Consider the following 16,655-nt stretch of genomic DNA (forward strand, 5'->3'; position numbering starts at 1 on the left):
AGCTTAGCTGCAGTTTGACACAGCAGAAAATAGGTAGTGAAATAAGAAAACCTCAGCAGCAGGAGGCTTCCCTCAGCCCCATTCATCGGCATCACTATTGTGTCAAATTGGACATGCATTCCTGCATATCTGCCAGGTTTATGAACAGATGGCTTAACTGGACCCATGTGGACTCATAAAACACCGTAGCAGACATCATGGAAATAAGGTGCTGCTGACTGTAAAATGTTGCAGTAATTTATTTCCTTTCCTCTATAACGAGCGGTGAAATGAGTTACTGTGTCTGGTATTTACATGCGCGGCTTTCTGCAGGAAATGAGCTCTTGTTATTGTAGCTTTTGGTCAGGCTGTGACAGAACCAGTCTTCTGCTCGGGAGAATATTGCGGCTCAGCAGTGAATGTTGTGGCTAATGTCTGACTGCAGGGCATGGTCTCCTTTTGTGTGCTCTGAACAAGCAGGATTAAAGCATCCATCTTGCTCTCCTGCTTCCCCTAATGGTATTAGGAAAAGGGTGGATAGGTTTCAGTATTCCGTTAAGGAATATCTGATATGGGGACTGCCTGATTCAATTAAGTAAAAAGCAAGGTGGGACAGAGTGAGTGCTGCTGTAATGGCCTCTGAGCTGCACGGACCCAAGTGGGGCGTTTTAATCTGGTAACGGCTTCACCATCCTCCACCTGCAGAAAACATACATTACTCACTCATTACGGAAGCGCCATGAAGACTCATTGTCCAGGTTCTCACTTATTCCCACCAACGTGTCCTACAAGCGTAGAGGCCGGCAGGTCAGGGTTGGTACATGAAAGTGGAAATAAACCCTACCTTCACATGTATTAGTCACATGACATGTTGTACATGTTTTGTTTCATGATGGGCTTCAACGAAGCCAAAGCACGATGGTTCCACAGCGGCGTTATCCACCAATAGGAGTCCAGTGGCCCATCCTGCCATTAATGCTGCCCGCTTCCATTCAGGAGATGCTTCTGTGAGTTATGTAAAAACTTAACACTTGCTCCTTAAGTGAAGTCGGTGTCCAAGTGGAGGATTCCTGTGTAGGTGAGTGCTTAAAAGCATCCAGGGTTCGATTCCAATTTGAGGCTAGTGATGAGTGCATTCAGCTGATTGGACACACTCCCGCCTATCTAGCTGACACAGCTGTGTGGCGTTGGCCCCTAATTGATTCCTGACTTTCAGACTGATGCTCAGGCTCCCGGTTGCTGCCGTCATCGCTCAGGACTGAGGTTTTCCACCTTTCAACCGCGTTGACGTCCCGGTGGGCATTATGCTCATATTTGCTATTAATCTGTTTATTTATGACTTTATTAATACTAATGAATGTTGGTCTGTCTGTGTAATTTACTTCACACTGTAAAAACAAGAAATACAATCAGGAGGTTTATGGTTCCATTCATATTCAGGCAAATTAGCATCATTGGTGTTTGCAGTTCATTGTAGGATTCTAGTTATATATTGGAATACATATTTAATAAAAGCAACTAGTAAAACAGACACCACAACCGCAACTATGCGTTTATTCCATCAAATTTATGCTGCAGAGGGAATTTAAATAATGAATGTTTCATGCATTTTACATGCAGTAGATACTTCAGGTCCTGGTCAGTTTGTACCATGAAATAAACTAAATAAAACCCTAAAATTTGACCAGTACTGTGATTTAATAGCAAACCTCTGCTCTGACTGTTAAAAGTCTGTCCTCTTTCAACTTGTTTTCTGGATATCGAAACAATACGTATACAGTCTCTGAAGATAACCTGTCTCATGATGGCATATGGAAAACATGTTTCGCTGCAAACATATTTTTCAGTGTGTTTTTCACATTCACAGTTTGCAAGGTGTGAACAAGCAAGCTGTGAATGCGAAGTGAAAGGAGCGATTACCGTTTCCTTTACTTCACGGGTCCATAAAATAATAGACGGAGCGGTGCATTTCCCCGTCGCCGCAGACGAAAAACGACAGCATTCATGAAGCGCGCCTGAACAACAAAGCTATTTCTGGGGCTTCTTTGTCACATCCTGTCTAAACAAATAACATCCGTAATTGTGATTGCTCTTTCCCACCTGTGAGGTCCGCTGATGAGATAAAGCGAAGACGGCGAAGGAATGTAATTGCATAGTATTTTTGCCTGGAAGATGGTTTACCTGATGTCCTCGGCTGTGTTACGCTCAAATACCTCCAAATACATTTCTAATGCATTACGTGTAAGACTTTTATGGCGTGTGGGGGCCAGAAAACTCAAATCAGTTTCTTGACTTCTTGCACCTGCACTACAGTTGAGTGGTCAGGTTATCACGCTGCCGTTTGGTGTCTTCACACCACCAGGTCCCAATGCTCTCTGGAGCCATTGGGTTTCCATTACCACAAATCCATTCCACTCATTTAAAATTAATGGCTGTGAACCTTCCCTGACCCCAGAGATAAGCCAGGCCAAGCTTTTTTTCACTATAAAACACCTTGAGGATTAGGTTCTCTCCCCTCACCAATCTTTTATTGAGTAGATGTAACTTAGTAGTATTTGGATGCTTAGTGTGTATATTATATAGAAAATATATAGTTTAGCTTTACTTAATATTTGCTTAATATTGAAAGTTATCGTTATTATTGGGCAAAAGATACTACAACACACAGCTGTGATGGTTATATAGTTTTACAAGCATTGCATGGGCGTCAGGACTAGTAATGGTCTACTAGTATACATTTAAATGCACCAGCAGCTCGTGTCATGCAGTGAGTGTCAGTCTGCGCCCACCTTCCTGCAGCATCTTCTTCCTATGCTCCGCGTTGGGCTTGGGGTCATCTATGTTGTCTTGACCTGCAGCAGGTCATACTAACATACAGCCAAGTCGTGTGGGTGGATGTGTTACACTGGGTTTATGTGTGTCTTTCATTGCTGTCTAACGGTAAACACTGCAACAATCACAACATAGAAGTTTCCCCAGCTGAGTTGCACCAAAGGTAATTCTATGGAGCTGACACACAGTAGTTAAGCACGGGTTTGTTTAAGGAAGCATCATGACTACAGTTAAAATAACAGCATACTAATTAATAATCTTATTTTTTGGTTTGACCCCTGACCTCTCGGCCTAGCCACCTAGCAGTGACTGTGGCTCCTACTGTATCACCATTATTAGAGATTGCCTAATTATAAGCGCTATGGAGAATATGCACCTCCAGGCAAGTGCAATTTACCCTAGTGACTCATAATTAGCATAATTATTGCCATGACGGCTGTCTGTAATGACACCCAATTGGCTGGAGGTAACAATGCAAAGCTGTAGTTTTCAAATGTGCTATAATGGTCATAAATTACTCCGTGTGAATAACCTGTGTTACAATTATGTATGTACAGCATATTACATTTAATGTCACTGCAGCTGGTTTGAAATTCAGACAAAAGCAGCTCTCGTGAAAGGAAATTATCCACATTTGAGCGCAGGCATTTGTCCTACATTTTCAGTGCTAAGTGTGCACAATCTAGCAGATGGCACTGTAAACACTCCACAATGTAAAATTTCACTCATAAAGGGCCCTTGACGCGTAATGTTACACTTTTCTGAGCTGAGCTGCGTAACTTTTACTCATTTTTCCCGACTGATCTCATTCGCCGTGAAGACGCAGGCGCCGTTTAAAGTCGCGGGGGCCGCGTGCTCGTCCGCCGCCCGCGACTTGGTGAACGCTGAGGCCGGGAGACGACCGTGTGTGCTGGGGACATCACCCCCGGGCTCCTTCTCTCTGCCCCCCTGAGGACACAGCCATCGCCGGTGGAGGGAGGAAAATTTCTCAGCCTTATCAGCATGACAGCACCCAGCGCTCTAATCACTGGGTCCCAGAGACAGCCGGAGGTAAAGGCAGAGTGGATGAGTGAGCAACATCCAAGGAGAGAAGAGGGAAGGAAGGAGAGAGGGGACGAGGCAGTGTTTATACATCTCCGCTTACATCAAATGACAGCTGCTTTACAGTTCAGTGCATAACTGAGTAGAAATCCTCTTGGTGTGCAGAGACAAGTGCACACTCTGTCCCATGGCGCATTGTTGGTGATAAAATATAGAGACTTTCCAGTTGCATCAGATGTTAGCAACAGCACCGTGTGCCATCTTAAAAGCATTTTGGGAGGAGAATCCAACCTGAATACCCCACGGTAGATTTTACAATGAAACCATCCTCCCGCCTCATGTTACTGACATGACGAAACGTCCTATTCCATCAACACTACTTCTATTGGTCCTACACCTGCTGATGCACTGCATCAGGAAAATCACGCTAATTCAACTAATGTATACGTTTTTGGGCAGAGGTCTTCTTTTCCAACACATACAGCGCAGGAGCAGGCGCTTGGATACGATGAATAAAAAAAGGTTAAATTACGAGGCAGCGGGCCCAGTTTGAGGGTTTATCGGCTGCGCCAGCAGCTCGTGTCACGCAGCGAGCGTCGGCCCGCGCCCGCCTTCCCGCGGCCTCCTCCTCCCATGCTCCGCGTTGTGCTTGCGTCGCTGCGATTGTGGAGCTGTTTACTGTCGGTCGGACGGCAGCGCGAGTGGCACTCACTCGGGCCCGAACGGAGACTCCCCGAGCGCGAGGCTCTGGATGCAGTGCGAGTCGGGCAGAAGGTGAAATGGTGTGCTCGCGTTCATGTGTGCGGGAGTTCAGGCAGCTTGTTAAGTCGTGGCTGCAGAGGTGTCAAACATCTGGGCTGCAGGACAGAAGCACATGTGCTTCTTCCTACTGAGCAACATACCTGCTGCAGGAATAAACTCAGGACGGCTGCACAAACCTTGATCTCCCACCGATGGTGTTCACATACAGTGGAACGAGCTCTTATACAACCACACTCACAGTAAGCGAGGTTGTACTAGGCGCCTCCCTGTTGGCAGGACATGCGCTGTTAACAAAATCCTCACCAAAAAATGTTCCCCATTTTGGATCCCAGGTATCGCTGTAACCACGAGGCTCACCGTGATGGAGCGCCTGCTGCTCCATTCTCCACACTTGATTTACTGCCAGTGCTGCTTTAAAAGAAAGACAATAGGATTGGTGCTATTGATAATTAGTTTTTAATGCGCCACACTCATCATGTCCAATTTCATGCCCCTTAGGCAGCTGATCACAGATTTAATCAACACGTTATTGCTCGCTATACTTAAACGGCGTGCACGTGAACGTGCACGTGCGCAGGTGCTGTAACGGCGTGAAGGGGACGCGGCGTTGTCGTGTTGTTGTCGGGGAGACGTTGTCGGCATCAGCACCCCCCCCCCCCCCCCCCCCACCCCCACCCCCCTTTGATAGACACTGAACGTGTGTTCCGGACCATTAAGCTGGAGCTACATTTGAAGATGACATGCTTGGGAGTGTATGGTCATGCTGTGATGAAGGAAGCCATTGTTATTATTTTGTTTGGAAGCGTGGAGGAGAGCGTTCGGGCCGGCGCCGCCTGATGAATACAGATGAGAGCCGGGCCTCTCGTAGCAACCAGGACCCGGACTGTTACTGAAAACCTGTTTGTGTGCAGGCGGATGCCGTCGACCTCAGTCGGACCGAGTGAAGCGTTGGTTCGACATCACAGTGCGAATATTCACATCAGCTGCAGCATCGCTGTAGTTTTATAAGTATAACTATGTAAAAATATGCCTTATATTCGGTTTTCATCCGTTTTTACTGACACCTGCTGTTTTTGTGCCAACACCACGACCTGCTCAACACAGCCCGTAAAACAGTGTGTCTTCAGGATAGAGTTCTTATAGAGACAAAGTGGATGAAAAGCAGACGGCGGGGGCCAAAAACCCGTGGCTGTGTTTATCCTGAACTGCTTGGCTCCCTGGCTGCGAGTCAAACGTGGAGACAGACACTGGGAGGTGGAGGAGACCTTCATTAAATGCAGCTCAGGCCCCGGTGAAACCCCGGTTAATGTCCCTATCATCTGCGGCGCGGTGCAGCATCCAGGTCTCTGTCCGGACCACTCATGTATAATGCATCTCTGCAGCCCCTGTCATTTAACCCCACCTCTGGAGGTTGGGGGGGGGTCGGGCTGGGGTGGCAAAGGTTCCCCCAAGACCCATAAGCGGCAAAGCAGCAGTGCAGCTCCTCTCGGCCGTCTCCGTGTACTCGGAGGGGTAGAGCTGCTCCACGTGTCGCCCAGTGCTGTATGAACCTGAACCCGGGGTGGGCTCGGGTTCGGCTGTGGCTCATGAAGCGCCCTGCTGCACGTCTGGCGATCGGCCGCTCGCTGGTGCAGTTTTGTTGCTGGTGAAGTTGGTAAAGGCTCAAATTGAGGCCTGTCAATCACCAGGCGCAACTAGGGCCTTTAAGCCTGCGCAGATACGTGTGCGGGGTTTTGGGAGAAGCAAAGCGGGCGATGATCTAGCAAAGATACATCTTTACCACAAGTGGGGCTGTGTAACAGGATATCAAAAAGCTGAAATTCTCCCCTTTGTTTCACTGCACTGATCGTCATGCTGCATTTTCTTCACATTTTCCATGCAAAGGCTGCCTCTCGTTCTCGCTCGCGCAACACTCCGACACCCACTCAATCCCCGCTTCGGCTCTCGCGCTCTGGATAATGGTAATTAGAATATCACCATGTTTGAAATTTGGCAAAAGTTGAAGAGGAAGTAGGTTCAGTAATCAAAAGCTGCCTTGTAGCTGGAACCCTGATGCTTACTTGGCTAAAAGATGTTTTTCAATGATGGGGGCCTAAATGAATGCCAGCCTGTGTTCTGTGGCCAGACGCCACTCTGCGCCTGTAATGTTGGATTTCATACAGATGTCCCAAAAGACACATTTCTCTCTTTTGTGACTTAGTGTTTCTTACTTGGGTCTTAATCATATTTAGGCAAAAAGCCATTTCACCGTCGAACGAGAGCATCGGTCATTGTGATAAAGTGAAATACAAAAGGAGGAGCCTTCTGCGCCTCTAAAGTCCATTATACCTAGTTTAATTAATCCATACACAAATGGGAAATTGGCTTATTGTGTTTGTGAGGGGGGATTAGGTCCTGGGCTGGTGGCTGGAGGCACAGACCTCCTGTAGTTGCCGCTGGTTGCCGGGCAACCTGACTCTCGTGCCCGTGGTGTGGCTCCTCTGTTGATACAGTCCACCCTGCATTTACTGCCTCATCAGTGCTGGTGTTCGTCTCCGTAGGTAATGTCGTGCTCGTGGGAGGACCTTGTCGCTGCGTTGGTGCACTGTAGTAATACAGTAGTATGATCCAAAAACATAGATAATGGTCAATGAGTGAATGTTTTTTATTCTTTTCACTTAGACTCAAACGACTCGCCGTTCCTTTTAATGAATTCCTCTGGAAGAGACGCCCAGCGTGAAAACCTTTCCCTCGCTTTATCTTGTACTTTACACGCATGCACCTCTGCACAGTGGCAAATAAGGGAAATTAAATTTAAGTGGGGCTTTGATTGCTAACCACCCTTTCTGTTTTCCTCCCCTTCCCTTCTCCCCCCCCCCCTCCTTCCGACGCAGGAGCTGCACAGTACCCAGGTAAGCCTTCCTCGTGATTCCGCTCCTCTTCGTCACCCCATGTTTCAGCTTTCCACCCTTTGTTCTTCCTCTCATCCACCGTGTGCGTGTTGCGTGGGCCCGTCTGCAGACCTCCTCCATCTCCGCTTCTCTCTCGCTCTCCTCCACATTAGTGCTTCTGCCCGCTACACTCTCGCACGCATCCCAGTTCGTTTCTTCCAAATACCACGCAGCTGCCATTGCTGCTCGCTGAGACATCTTCAGATGCTTGGCAGCGGGCTCGCAGCACTGGCTGCGGCCTGCTGCTGGACCCCACCGTCCATCAGATAGCGCTGAGATGGCAATCGATGATCTGAAGAGCTATATTTGCAGTTTTTTATATTAATGAAGACATTTGGTGGTAAGAGAACTAGAATATGAAGAAATGATGTGACTGCTAACTGACTTACTGCTCGTTTTTTTTTGTGTGTATTGACCTCATTGTGCAGATATGAGACAAGAGTTCTGTCAAAGTCAAAATGGGTGTAGAGCAGTAAACATATACAGGCAGTGGTTCTGTCTGGAAGACACAAAGCTTGTAGTAATTCTCATAATCAATGTTCTTTAGCTCAGTGAGGACAATGGTCTATTTCTTATAAAGACCTGATGTGACTGATAGGACTTGTTTACAACATGTCCAGCAAAAATCCAAATCCAAGTGCTTTCATTGATATAATTTTCCAACCTGGTCACAATGAGCCTCTAATATAAAAAAGAAGAAATGTACGCTGTAAATGAAGTCATGCTGCCTCTTTAAACGCCTCACTCCCCCTCTCCCCTGGCTCTCCTCTACCGAGCTTTTTAATCCAATTAGTAGAGCCAGCGACAGTTATTTATATGTACATGAATTAGAATTGAACAGCAAGAGATCCTCCCTTGGGGCTGATTGGACAGAGCCCAGTCCTTCACAGGCCAGTTCTCGGTCACAAACCTATGCCGCCGCCGCCGCAAAGCGGTGCCGCTCTGCATCCGGCTGCCAGCGACACGGCGAGCGACACCGGCGCCGACACCCGCGGCCAATGACAACATCATCATCACCACTTGATTTTAATGCGAGACGCCAAGCCAGTGCACGATTCACTCGGCAGTTAAATTCCCAGACCCAGTGATTTTTATTTATTTTTTTATTTTTTTATATAAAGCCGCCAAGACTAAAGAAAAAACTGACTGACTCAAATTGGAACTCTCTAATAAGCTGTCTTCCCTTCATTCAGGTTCATCTCAGATCTGTGTTCCTGTTGCATTCCATTGCGTTGGACTGAAATAGTGCCAAATGAGTGTGTGAGCTGCCAGATCTGGCTCTCTTACCCTTTTGAACTATTTGCCAATTACCGCAGCACTTCAGAGGCATCGTAAAAAGTAATGTCACAATATTGGCAGCGCGCGCCTTTAAACACAACATTTTTATCAATCAATTTTTAGAATATTTCGGATCAGTTGGAGGCGTTGCCGGTGTGTTTTTTTTAGTCCAGTCACGCGCGCTTTATTGTTTACAACGGCTCGTGTGCAGAGTTGTTACTCTGCAAAGTCACTTTAACATTTCATCTGTTAATTATGCACTTACAGTTAATTGTAGGATAATTAAAGAACTCGGAGTGTTCCAGATGGCTTTGTTTGGCATTAATGATTAGAAATCCACCTTAAGTTGTATTTTCATTACTCACTGTATCTGTTGTTAGTTTGGAACACTGGTGGAGCGTCAGTACATGTACAGTGGGAACGATCCCACAGAAGCTTAGTGACTGTTGATCAGCTGATGAGGAACTGCAATGGAGGAAACCAATATGTTTACTTTAGCCAAAAATCCCAGCACCCTCTTATACTGGTTGACCTGCTGCTACACACAGGACGTCTCCCTTTCTGTGTGGGTGACTTGTGTGTTTGCTCTGTAGACCGATCAATAGAAAGAAAGGCGTGAAAGGATGGAGGTGGGCTGAGGGACGCAGCAGTTAAATACAGGGAGTCTTATCCATGTGTGCACAGAGAGGCTCTTTAAACACACAGGAACACATGCATTTGTGTGCGCTGCCGTACATAAACACACACACACACACACACACACGGAGCACAGCTCAGATTAATGACTAAATCAATCACACGCACACTGTGTTTGCTTGTCATCCTGTAGGCTTTTCTTTTATAACACCGGTTCAATTTCCCAAGCCGGGCCTCTATCAGCATTTCCACAGAATATGCATCGAGCAAGGTCATCTCTCACCGCGCCGAGGCGCCGTCCCTAACGCGGGATGTGTCTTTGCTATTGCAACGTCAATAGTCCCCCGTCCAATACATTGCAATATCTATTTGTCAATACGCGAGCTGTTTAGAGGCACGCTGAGGATGCAGCTCATTCGTTAAATAGACCTTGTCTTGTTGTCGCAGTGTGACTCCTGTTGACTCAGGTTTATCCAGGCAATAACTGGATGAATTTTGAATCAACCTCCCGACTAATAAAATAAATAATTGCAAATATCATTGAACATTTCAGTGCCACACATCAAGGTTAAGGATTAAATTTGAGCCTGTGTACACTATAGCTACGCAAAAATGTGTCATTCAGCACTTCCTTCCACATTCATCGCACCACTCCACAGCCTCTTTATCACCAAACTATGAATAGAGTGAGGACAATTAATAAAATATGAGGAAACTGCGCGCTATAAAAAAATGATGACTGAAATTACAGTTTACAGGGAGCAGAGAGGTTGGACCGTACTGAGGGAGCGCGGCGAGCTCTGTGAAAGAGATTTCCTGTGGGCACTTCCATCAGCTTGGAATAAACTACAAAGGCAGCGCTAGAGGACATTATAAGGTTACATCACTGACAAGCGCTCGGCCTTTTCCTCGCCGCCTGACACTCACAAAGCCTCTTCACCTGCGATCTGGACATATTAGCCGTCCTAATAAGTTAGCACTACAGTAATTAGCTACAGCCCGTGAGAATTATTAAAGCAGAAAGTGGGAATGCGCTCCATGAAAGAACCAGTATCCAGTATCTGTCAAAGAACTGGCCGGGGGAGACTAATCGTTGGAACCATTTCTAATCCTGTAAATGGCTGCAGTGTTTAAGTCCTGTGACGCGTCTCACACCAGCGACTGCCCCTGAATATTTATATACATTTACAGTTCCGGTGCCGCCGCCATTGATCGTCCTGTGTGATTGTTTATTTCCAAACTGCGGGAAACGGCGGCGGCGCCGTCTTTCTCACTCGCTCGTCCCGCTCGCGCGGCGCCTCGTAAAAACCTAAGTGGGTGAACTTCAGCTGCCAACATGTTTGGATAATTAGGGAGAATGGCACAGCTGTTCAACGGTGTATTTTTCTAATTAACCCGTCATATTGCAAACAAGAAATGACAACGCATGTGTGGAGTAATTATCGCTGACATTTTCAGATAAATTGTCTCCCGTCTTTCTGCTCACTCTCGTCACCTGAACATACAAACAAGTCTTTCAACTTCAAGAATCAAGAGACAATATAGTAACTGACATAACAGCTACTGTATAAAATCATAGTGCTGCTTCATTTACAGTTTAGCCTGGCTCTGTATTTATTCTAATGAGTTGTTCCCGGTCACTTTATACTAATTATATTGTTTGTCCACGTAAAATTAGAAAAAAATAAATGAGTTTTCAGCCTTGATTAGACAGTCGTCATCCAGCAGGAACGCCTTTAATCTTCTAACTTTGTCTAAATGTCATTATATTCAACTTTTAATGAGGTGGGACACAAATAAAGAAGCAAACCTGTGTTTTCAGTGAGAGCAAGGTTATTACAGCAGACTTAAACTGTATTATTATGGCCAGTGTAGCAGAGGCTTCTTGCTGAAGTTTGTTTCATATTCCGAGAAGTGGAAGTAATAAATCCCTCAAGAGAAACATAAGTTCAAGTAAATGTGCTTAGAAAACAGCAAAGCGAAGCAAACTTGCAGCAGCGAGTATCGACTGCTTCCTACAGCTGCCAGTCTGAAATGGCACGTCAGATCAGAAAGCCCAGCAGACCTCATCACAACGCTTCCACGTTCTGATGTTTGCCACACCAACATTTACATGTAGCCTGGACCAAACTCCTTCTCTCAGAGTCCCAGAAATCAATAATGTTCAATATTAACATAGAATAATTTTACAGATATAGAACCACATCGCTGTGTTGACCCCTTGGAGAATGATTACACATATTTGCAACTTTATTGGCTTTCGTGGCCTTTGTTGCAGCCATTAGTATCGTACACTGTAGGTGTATACGTGTCTCGCATACAATCTACTTTCCTGGCACCTCAGTGGGGGTTAAAAAGTTTGTACCACTTGACAATCACTCATTGAACTCGCTGTACTTAAAGCGAAGCTGCCAGAACTGAGGGTTTAGTCTAAGACAGCAACAAATGACTCTATTGTGGTTTATCAGTATAGTTGGAGGCTGGATCTGCAATCAGAGCTGCCATTCATGGAGCATTTGGGTTCAAAGGAAGCGTCTGCAGCACCTCACTGTGGTCGCATCCTGCTCCTCCCTCCCCCACTGACTACAGAGAGCCTCGTGACCCGCCTAGCGCGTTTCACCGACCCCATTAGCATGTGTTCACGTCGATTAATCAAGAAATCGCTCGGCACCTCTGCATGTTCGATGGAAGCGACCAGACGCGTGGGAGTGGAACCAAACTTCAAAAGCGATCTAAGAAATAGAGCACGGAATGGAAAATGGCCGCAGATTGTTGGTCGGAGGCCTCACAGTCGCGATACACTCTCAGCTCCTCTATTGTTGTGTCCTACATCATGGGCACTCTGCTCCTAAAGTGGGATCCACACTGGCACCCAGCACTTGAAAGCAGCTATTGTCCATAGCATTTCAGCTATTAGACCGCTTCAAATCAGTGATACAGCACATCCACACGCTGCCGAACGCCCTTTTAGTTGTTTATGTGTTGTGTTTAGTGAAGTACAGTTACACATTAGAGTAATAATGTAACCTGTTAGTGATATTTTCTATCATAAGACCCTTTGTGGCATCTGTTCCATCGTTAAACTGCGTTGCTGTGCATTTACGAAGGCAGGTTGTCGGGAGGACACCTTTGTCATCAGTTGCCTTTCCACTCGTCGACGCTGCTGAGGAGCAAATCTGCTTCACCCAGCGTGTTTCGGCAGGCGACGGTGAGATACCCGGTTTCTGCTTCCTCACGCTGTTCCGCAGCTGCCTGACTCGACATAATATCCACATGAGCAGCTGAACATTTAAAATGCTTGAGTCAGGACACAGTCGCCGTATAGTACAAGTTGTTTTCCACCTGCACGCTTTCTTATTTTGCAGGTGACTTCTCTGCAGTCAGTAAACAGCCTGTGCAGTTATCCAAGGAGAACATGCTTTACATGCTGCTGTGGGAACGTCCTGGATACTTAAATGGCTTCATTCCACTTCAGCAATTTGGCGTTTGAGCTTGACGCGAATGGCAAATTTGATTGGTGGAAAAAATGGACACGAGCAGCCACCTTAAATTCAATTTGAGTTAAATGAATTTTGGGTTCTAGTCAACACAAGCAGTAACATTTAAACAGGGTATTATGATTCTAAATGAATTCAACCGAGGTTAAAAGGAGTATATTAAAATTCTTTAGCTGATTTCCACTCATATGTAAATATGGTATGTGAAAGAACTGTAGCTGCAGCCATAGAGTTCACGACTCTTCAACGATTACAATTCCCATTTTTAATTAGGCTTTATCAGCAGTTTGGACTCATTTCAGAGTGTGTAATATGCCAGAGTGTGATCGTACAGAGTGCAGGTCTGAAGGACTGGGAACTACATGATTATTATTATAATTATTATAGCTTATCATTGATGACTTTCGTCCACTGCAGTATGAAACAGAAATGTCACTTAACCAAAATGTTGATGGTTAAATTTCCCCTAGAAAAAATTCACAAATTCAAAAACACTGAATTATTATTACATTATTTTTAAATATAGAAAAAGCCACGCTCCAGTTATTACTGTAAATCATTCAAGGGTTCTTGGCAGCCTCCTCTTGAACGATCACTTGTCTTCAGAATACGTTTGCCCATTTGAAAAAACAAAACAAAACTTTTTTTTTTTCCCATCAGGCTTTGCTGCAGGGATGTTGCTGTGTTCCTAGAGATCAGCACTTACTTTGTAAACCATAATAACTCCATTATAAAGCTTTTAGGACCAAAAAAACAAAAAAAAAAACCAAGTCGCAATGAACTGTGTTCTCTTCTCTCTACGTTCTGGTCAAGAGCTCGCTCACAAATTATTCAGCAGCTGAAGACGAACCGATGGTTCAATCGGATACTGAGGATTCATAGAGGACAGAAGATGCTGCAGTGCCCTCTATCTCCCGTCCCCAGTGTCTCATTCTCTCTCCTCCCCTGCCCTGTTTGACCCAGTAAAGGCTCTCAGCTTACTTTTGTTTATCTGCCAGGGGATGTAGCAGCATCTCCTCCTCCCCTTCCCCACCGTGCTCCCGCTCTGTCTTTCTTCCCTGAAAGATGTTTCCAAATGAGTGAGCCCAGACCACAGCTGCCTCTCTGACGCATTAATCACTTGGCTGCCACCCCTTCCACTCCTACATGCACATCCACACATAGACGCACTCGTGGAAAAACCTGCTTCGACTTCACACATGCGACGGCATGTAGCGCCGCCCTGCAACATGTGCGCGTGTCAACGCACACGGCTGGAGGACACAATCATACAGGGTGATGTGCACATACAAAACAGAACCTCCCGCCACTCAAGCGGTCTTGGCTCGTCGTACTACTTCCTTTCTCTCCATTCAGCCATGGCTCCCACATGACCCTCCATTTTCTTCATCATTAGCAACACGAACCAGCAGCCGCGTTCCATCCATCCCTCCCTCCTACCCTCCCTGCCTCCCTCGACAACCCTCTGTTTACCTCTCAATTTTTTTATTTGAATCCAGCACAATTCCTCCCCTCTGGCTCCTCGGAGAGGAGAGAGAGAGGCATGAAAGGCAGATGAAAAGTGAAGCCAGTGAAGATGTAAGAAGGGAAGAAAGCCAGATGCTAATTTGTAGGATACCGAATGCAAACCTGCTTTATGTAATAGCTCTGCGGGAGATGACTGGAAGATAGTTGCACATCCTCATGATGAAAAGTCTAGAAATCATCAGTGACGTGGTTGTTGTATATGATAATTTATGGTTCTTTTGAGATTATTGTCAGGGTAAGACTTCTGTTAATTACATTTGATGCTAATCTGCCTAATTCCTCCAAATTGGCAGAAAGCTACTTTCGGTAATTTGTCAAGGTCAAAGATTGGCCAGTTTGTAGAAAACCTCTATGGGACCGAATTTCTCCCTTCAGCCACAGATGCTCAGAATTCTACCTGGTCCAAAACATGGTCATTTACATAGTGTTATTAGGTTAGAAATTAGAAATTAACCCTGAAGTGCAGTTAAGGAAACTGATCTGTTACTCTCAGGTCAATAACTGTAAAATGTATGTTTGAATCTCAAAATACTGACTTAATCTGATGCCCATGAAAGGGTGTTTCAACGTGTGCAGTGTGCGTTGTCTTCCCCTCGGTGAATAGTTACTGCACTGCACCTCCTGCACCACTGGCGAGTCTGCTCCCGACCGACACCTGCAGTGAGAGATGCAATCAGAACCTCATAGATCACACGCATCTCCTTGGTCCAGATTCAGAAAAGATTTCCTCTTTGTTTGTTTGTCTCTTTGGAAGCTGCCAACTTTCATTTCTCTGCCACCAGTCCCTCTTGACTTTGCTGCATTGTTGTAAATGTCAGAGTTCAGGCAAAGATGCTCTGTGCCGACCCTGCATCCACCTTTGCGTCTTGTTTCCCATTCACAGAGACAGAACTAGATACAGGTACTGTAGCAGACTTCACATTCATTGTATAGTCAGCTAGTGCAACACATTCGTGAATAATTGTATAATTATTTCGTAAAACTTATTCACATTGTAGTAATACTGGAGCAATCTAATGCATATATTTTACTCCTGGCATTGCACTAATGAGATTCGTTGCAGGAGCCAGCAAATCTTGAACAACACCAAGAGACAGCAGAATATATACAGAAATATACAGAATATCACACACGTCTTGTGTATATTATCGTATACAAACCACAAGAAGCACATGTGCTGTAAAAAGAAAAAAATAAATCACCACTGAAATATTTGTTGGCTTTGTTGAAATTTGCTTTGCGTACATTAGGCTCAGAGGAGAGATAGAGGCGCTTTGTGCAGCACACAGCAGCAGTGGTAGCACAAAAGCCACTTACATGCTCACTGCAAGCATGTAACACCCTATAAAGCTCTTCACACCCCGTTCTTACATAATGTGTCACAAATCCACTGTTCCAGCAAGCATCAGTGGGAGAGGCACAGAGTGTGCATGAGAGTCTGATGGGGACGGGTTATAGGAATAAAGCTGTGTGAAATATGTAGTATAATAGCTTATGCTTTATTTAATGTTTTACATAACCGTACTGGGATATTTTATTCGTATCCACACTGACTTCATATGATATTTACATACAGAACATATGGTACTGGTGAAATCTTGTTTTCCACAAGACGACGTGTAGTGAATTTGATTCCTTAATGCCGTCATCTGGGCAGAAATCTGTCTCTTCGTTCCTTCAGAAGTTCGAGCTGAGAATGGATTTTAACAAACCGAAACACCGCTGATTTCCACGAAGCTGCGATTTTGTCTGAAGTGGTCTCAGCAGTGTGCGTTTCAAAAGTCCGATCTTCTGCTTGTATGATTAAATGCTATACACAGGTGAGATAATTGCCGGTGTTGCTGTTCTCTGCTCTGGGTTATTATTAGTATTTCGTCGGGCTAGAAATGAGTAAACAGCACAACACTTGCTCTGAATCAGAGACGTAAGAGATTAGGATTGTTCCAGGATATTGGCTCAGACGCCGGTGCCGGTACTAGTATCAGGAAAGGAAGGTGGACTCCCATTGTACAGCCAGTCACAGCAGGATTCCATGGCTTTAAAATAGCACCAATCATGAGTTTTCTGCTAACACCAACTTCATTATAGATTGCATGTTGGAGTGATGCAGCGCCAAACTGTAAAGAGAATATTGCTGCAAAGTGCCCCTACAACATGTCTCAGACTTCATCTT

The 16,655-nt window shown here is 45.4% G+C and overlaps 1 protein-coding gene across 5 annotated transcripts in view; it reads left to right on the plus strand.

The window, feature by feature from the left end:
* The window catches only part of cadm1a (cell adhesion molecule 1a), a 217,164-nt gene that overhangs the window by 141,722 nt on the left and 58,787 nt on the right, over positions 1-16,655 (plus strand). For 4 of the 5 annotated variants that reach the window (XM_029173251.3, XM_029173253.3, XM_029173254.3 and 1 more), the window contains exon 2: positions 7,488-7,505. The exons of the other annotated variant lie outside the window; for it this stretch is intronic. In XM_029173251.3, the coding sequence (XP_029029084.1) occupies positions 7,488-7,505 (18 nt within the window). The remainder of the gene's footprint in view (positions 1-7,487; positions 7,506-16,655) is intronic. 5 annotated transcript variants of the gene reach the window in all.

The sequence above is a fragment of the Betta splendens genome, chromosome 14, assembly GCF_900634795.4.
Source record: "Betta splendens chromosome 14, fBetSpl5.4, whole genome shotgun sequence".
In the NCBI taxonomy this organism is placed as follows: Eukaryota; Metazoa; Chordata; class Actinopteri; order Anabantiformes; family Osphronemidae; genus Betta; species Betta splendens.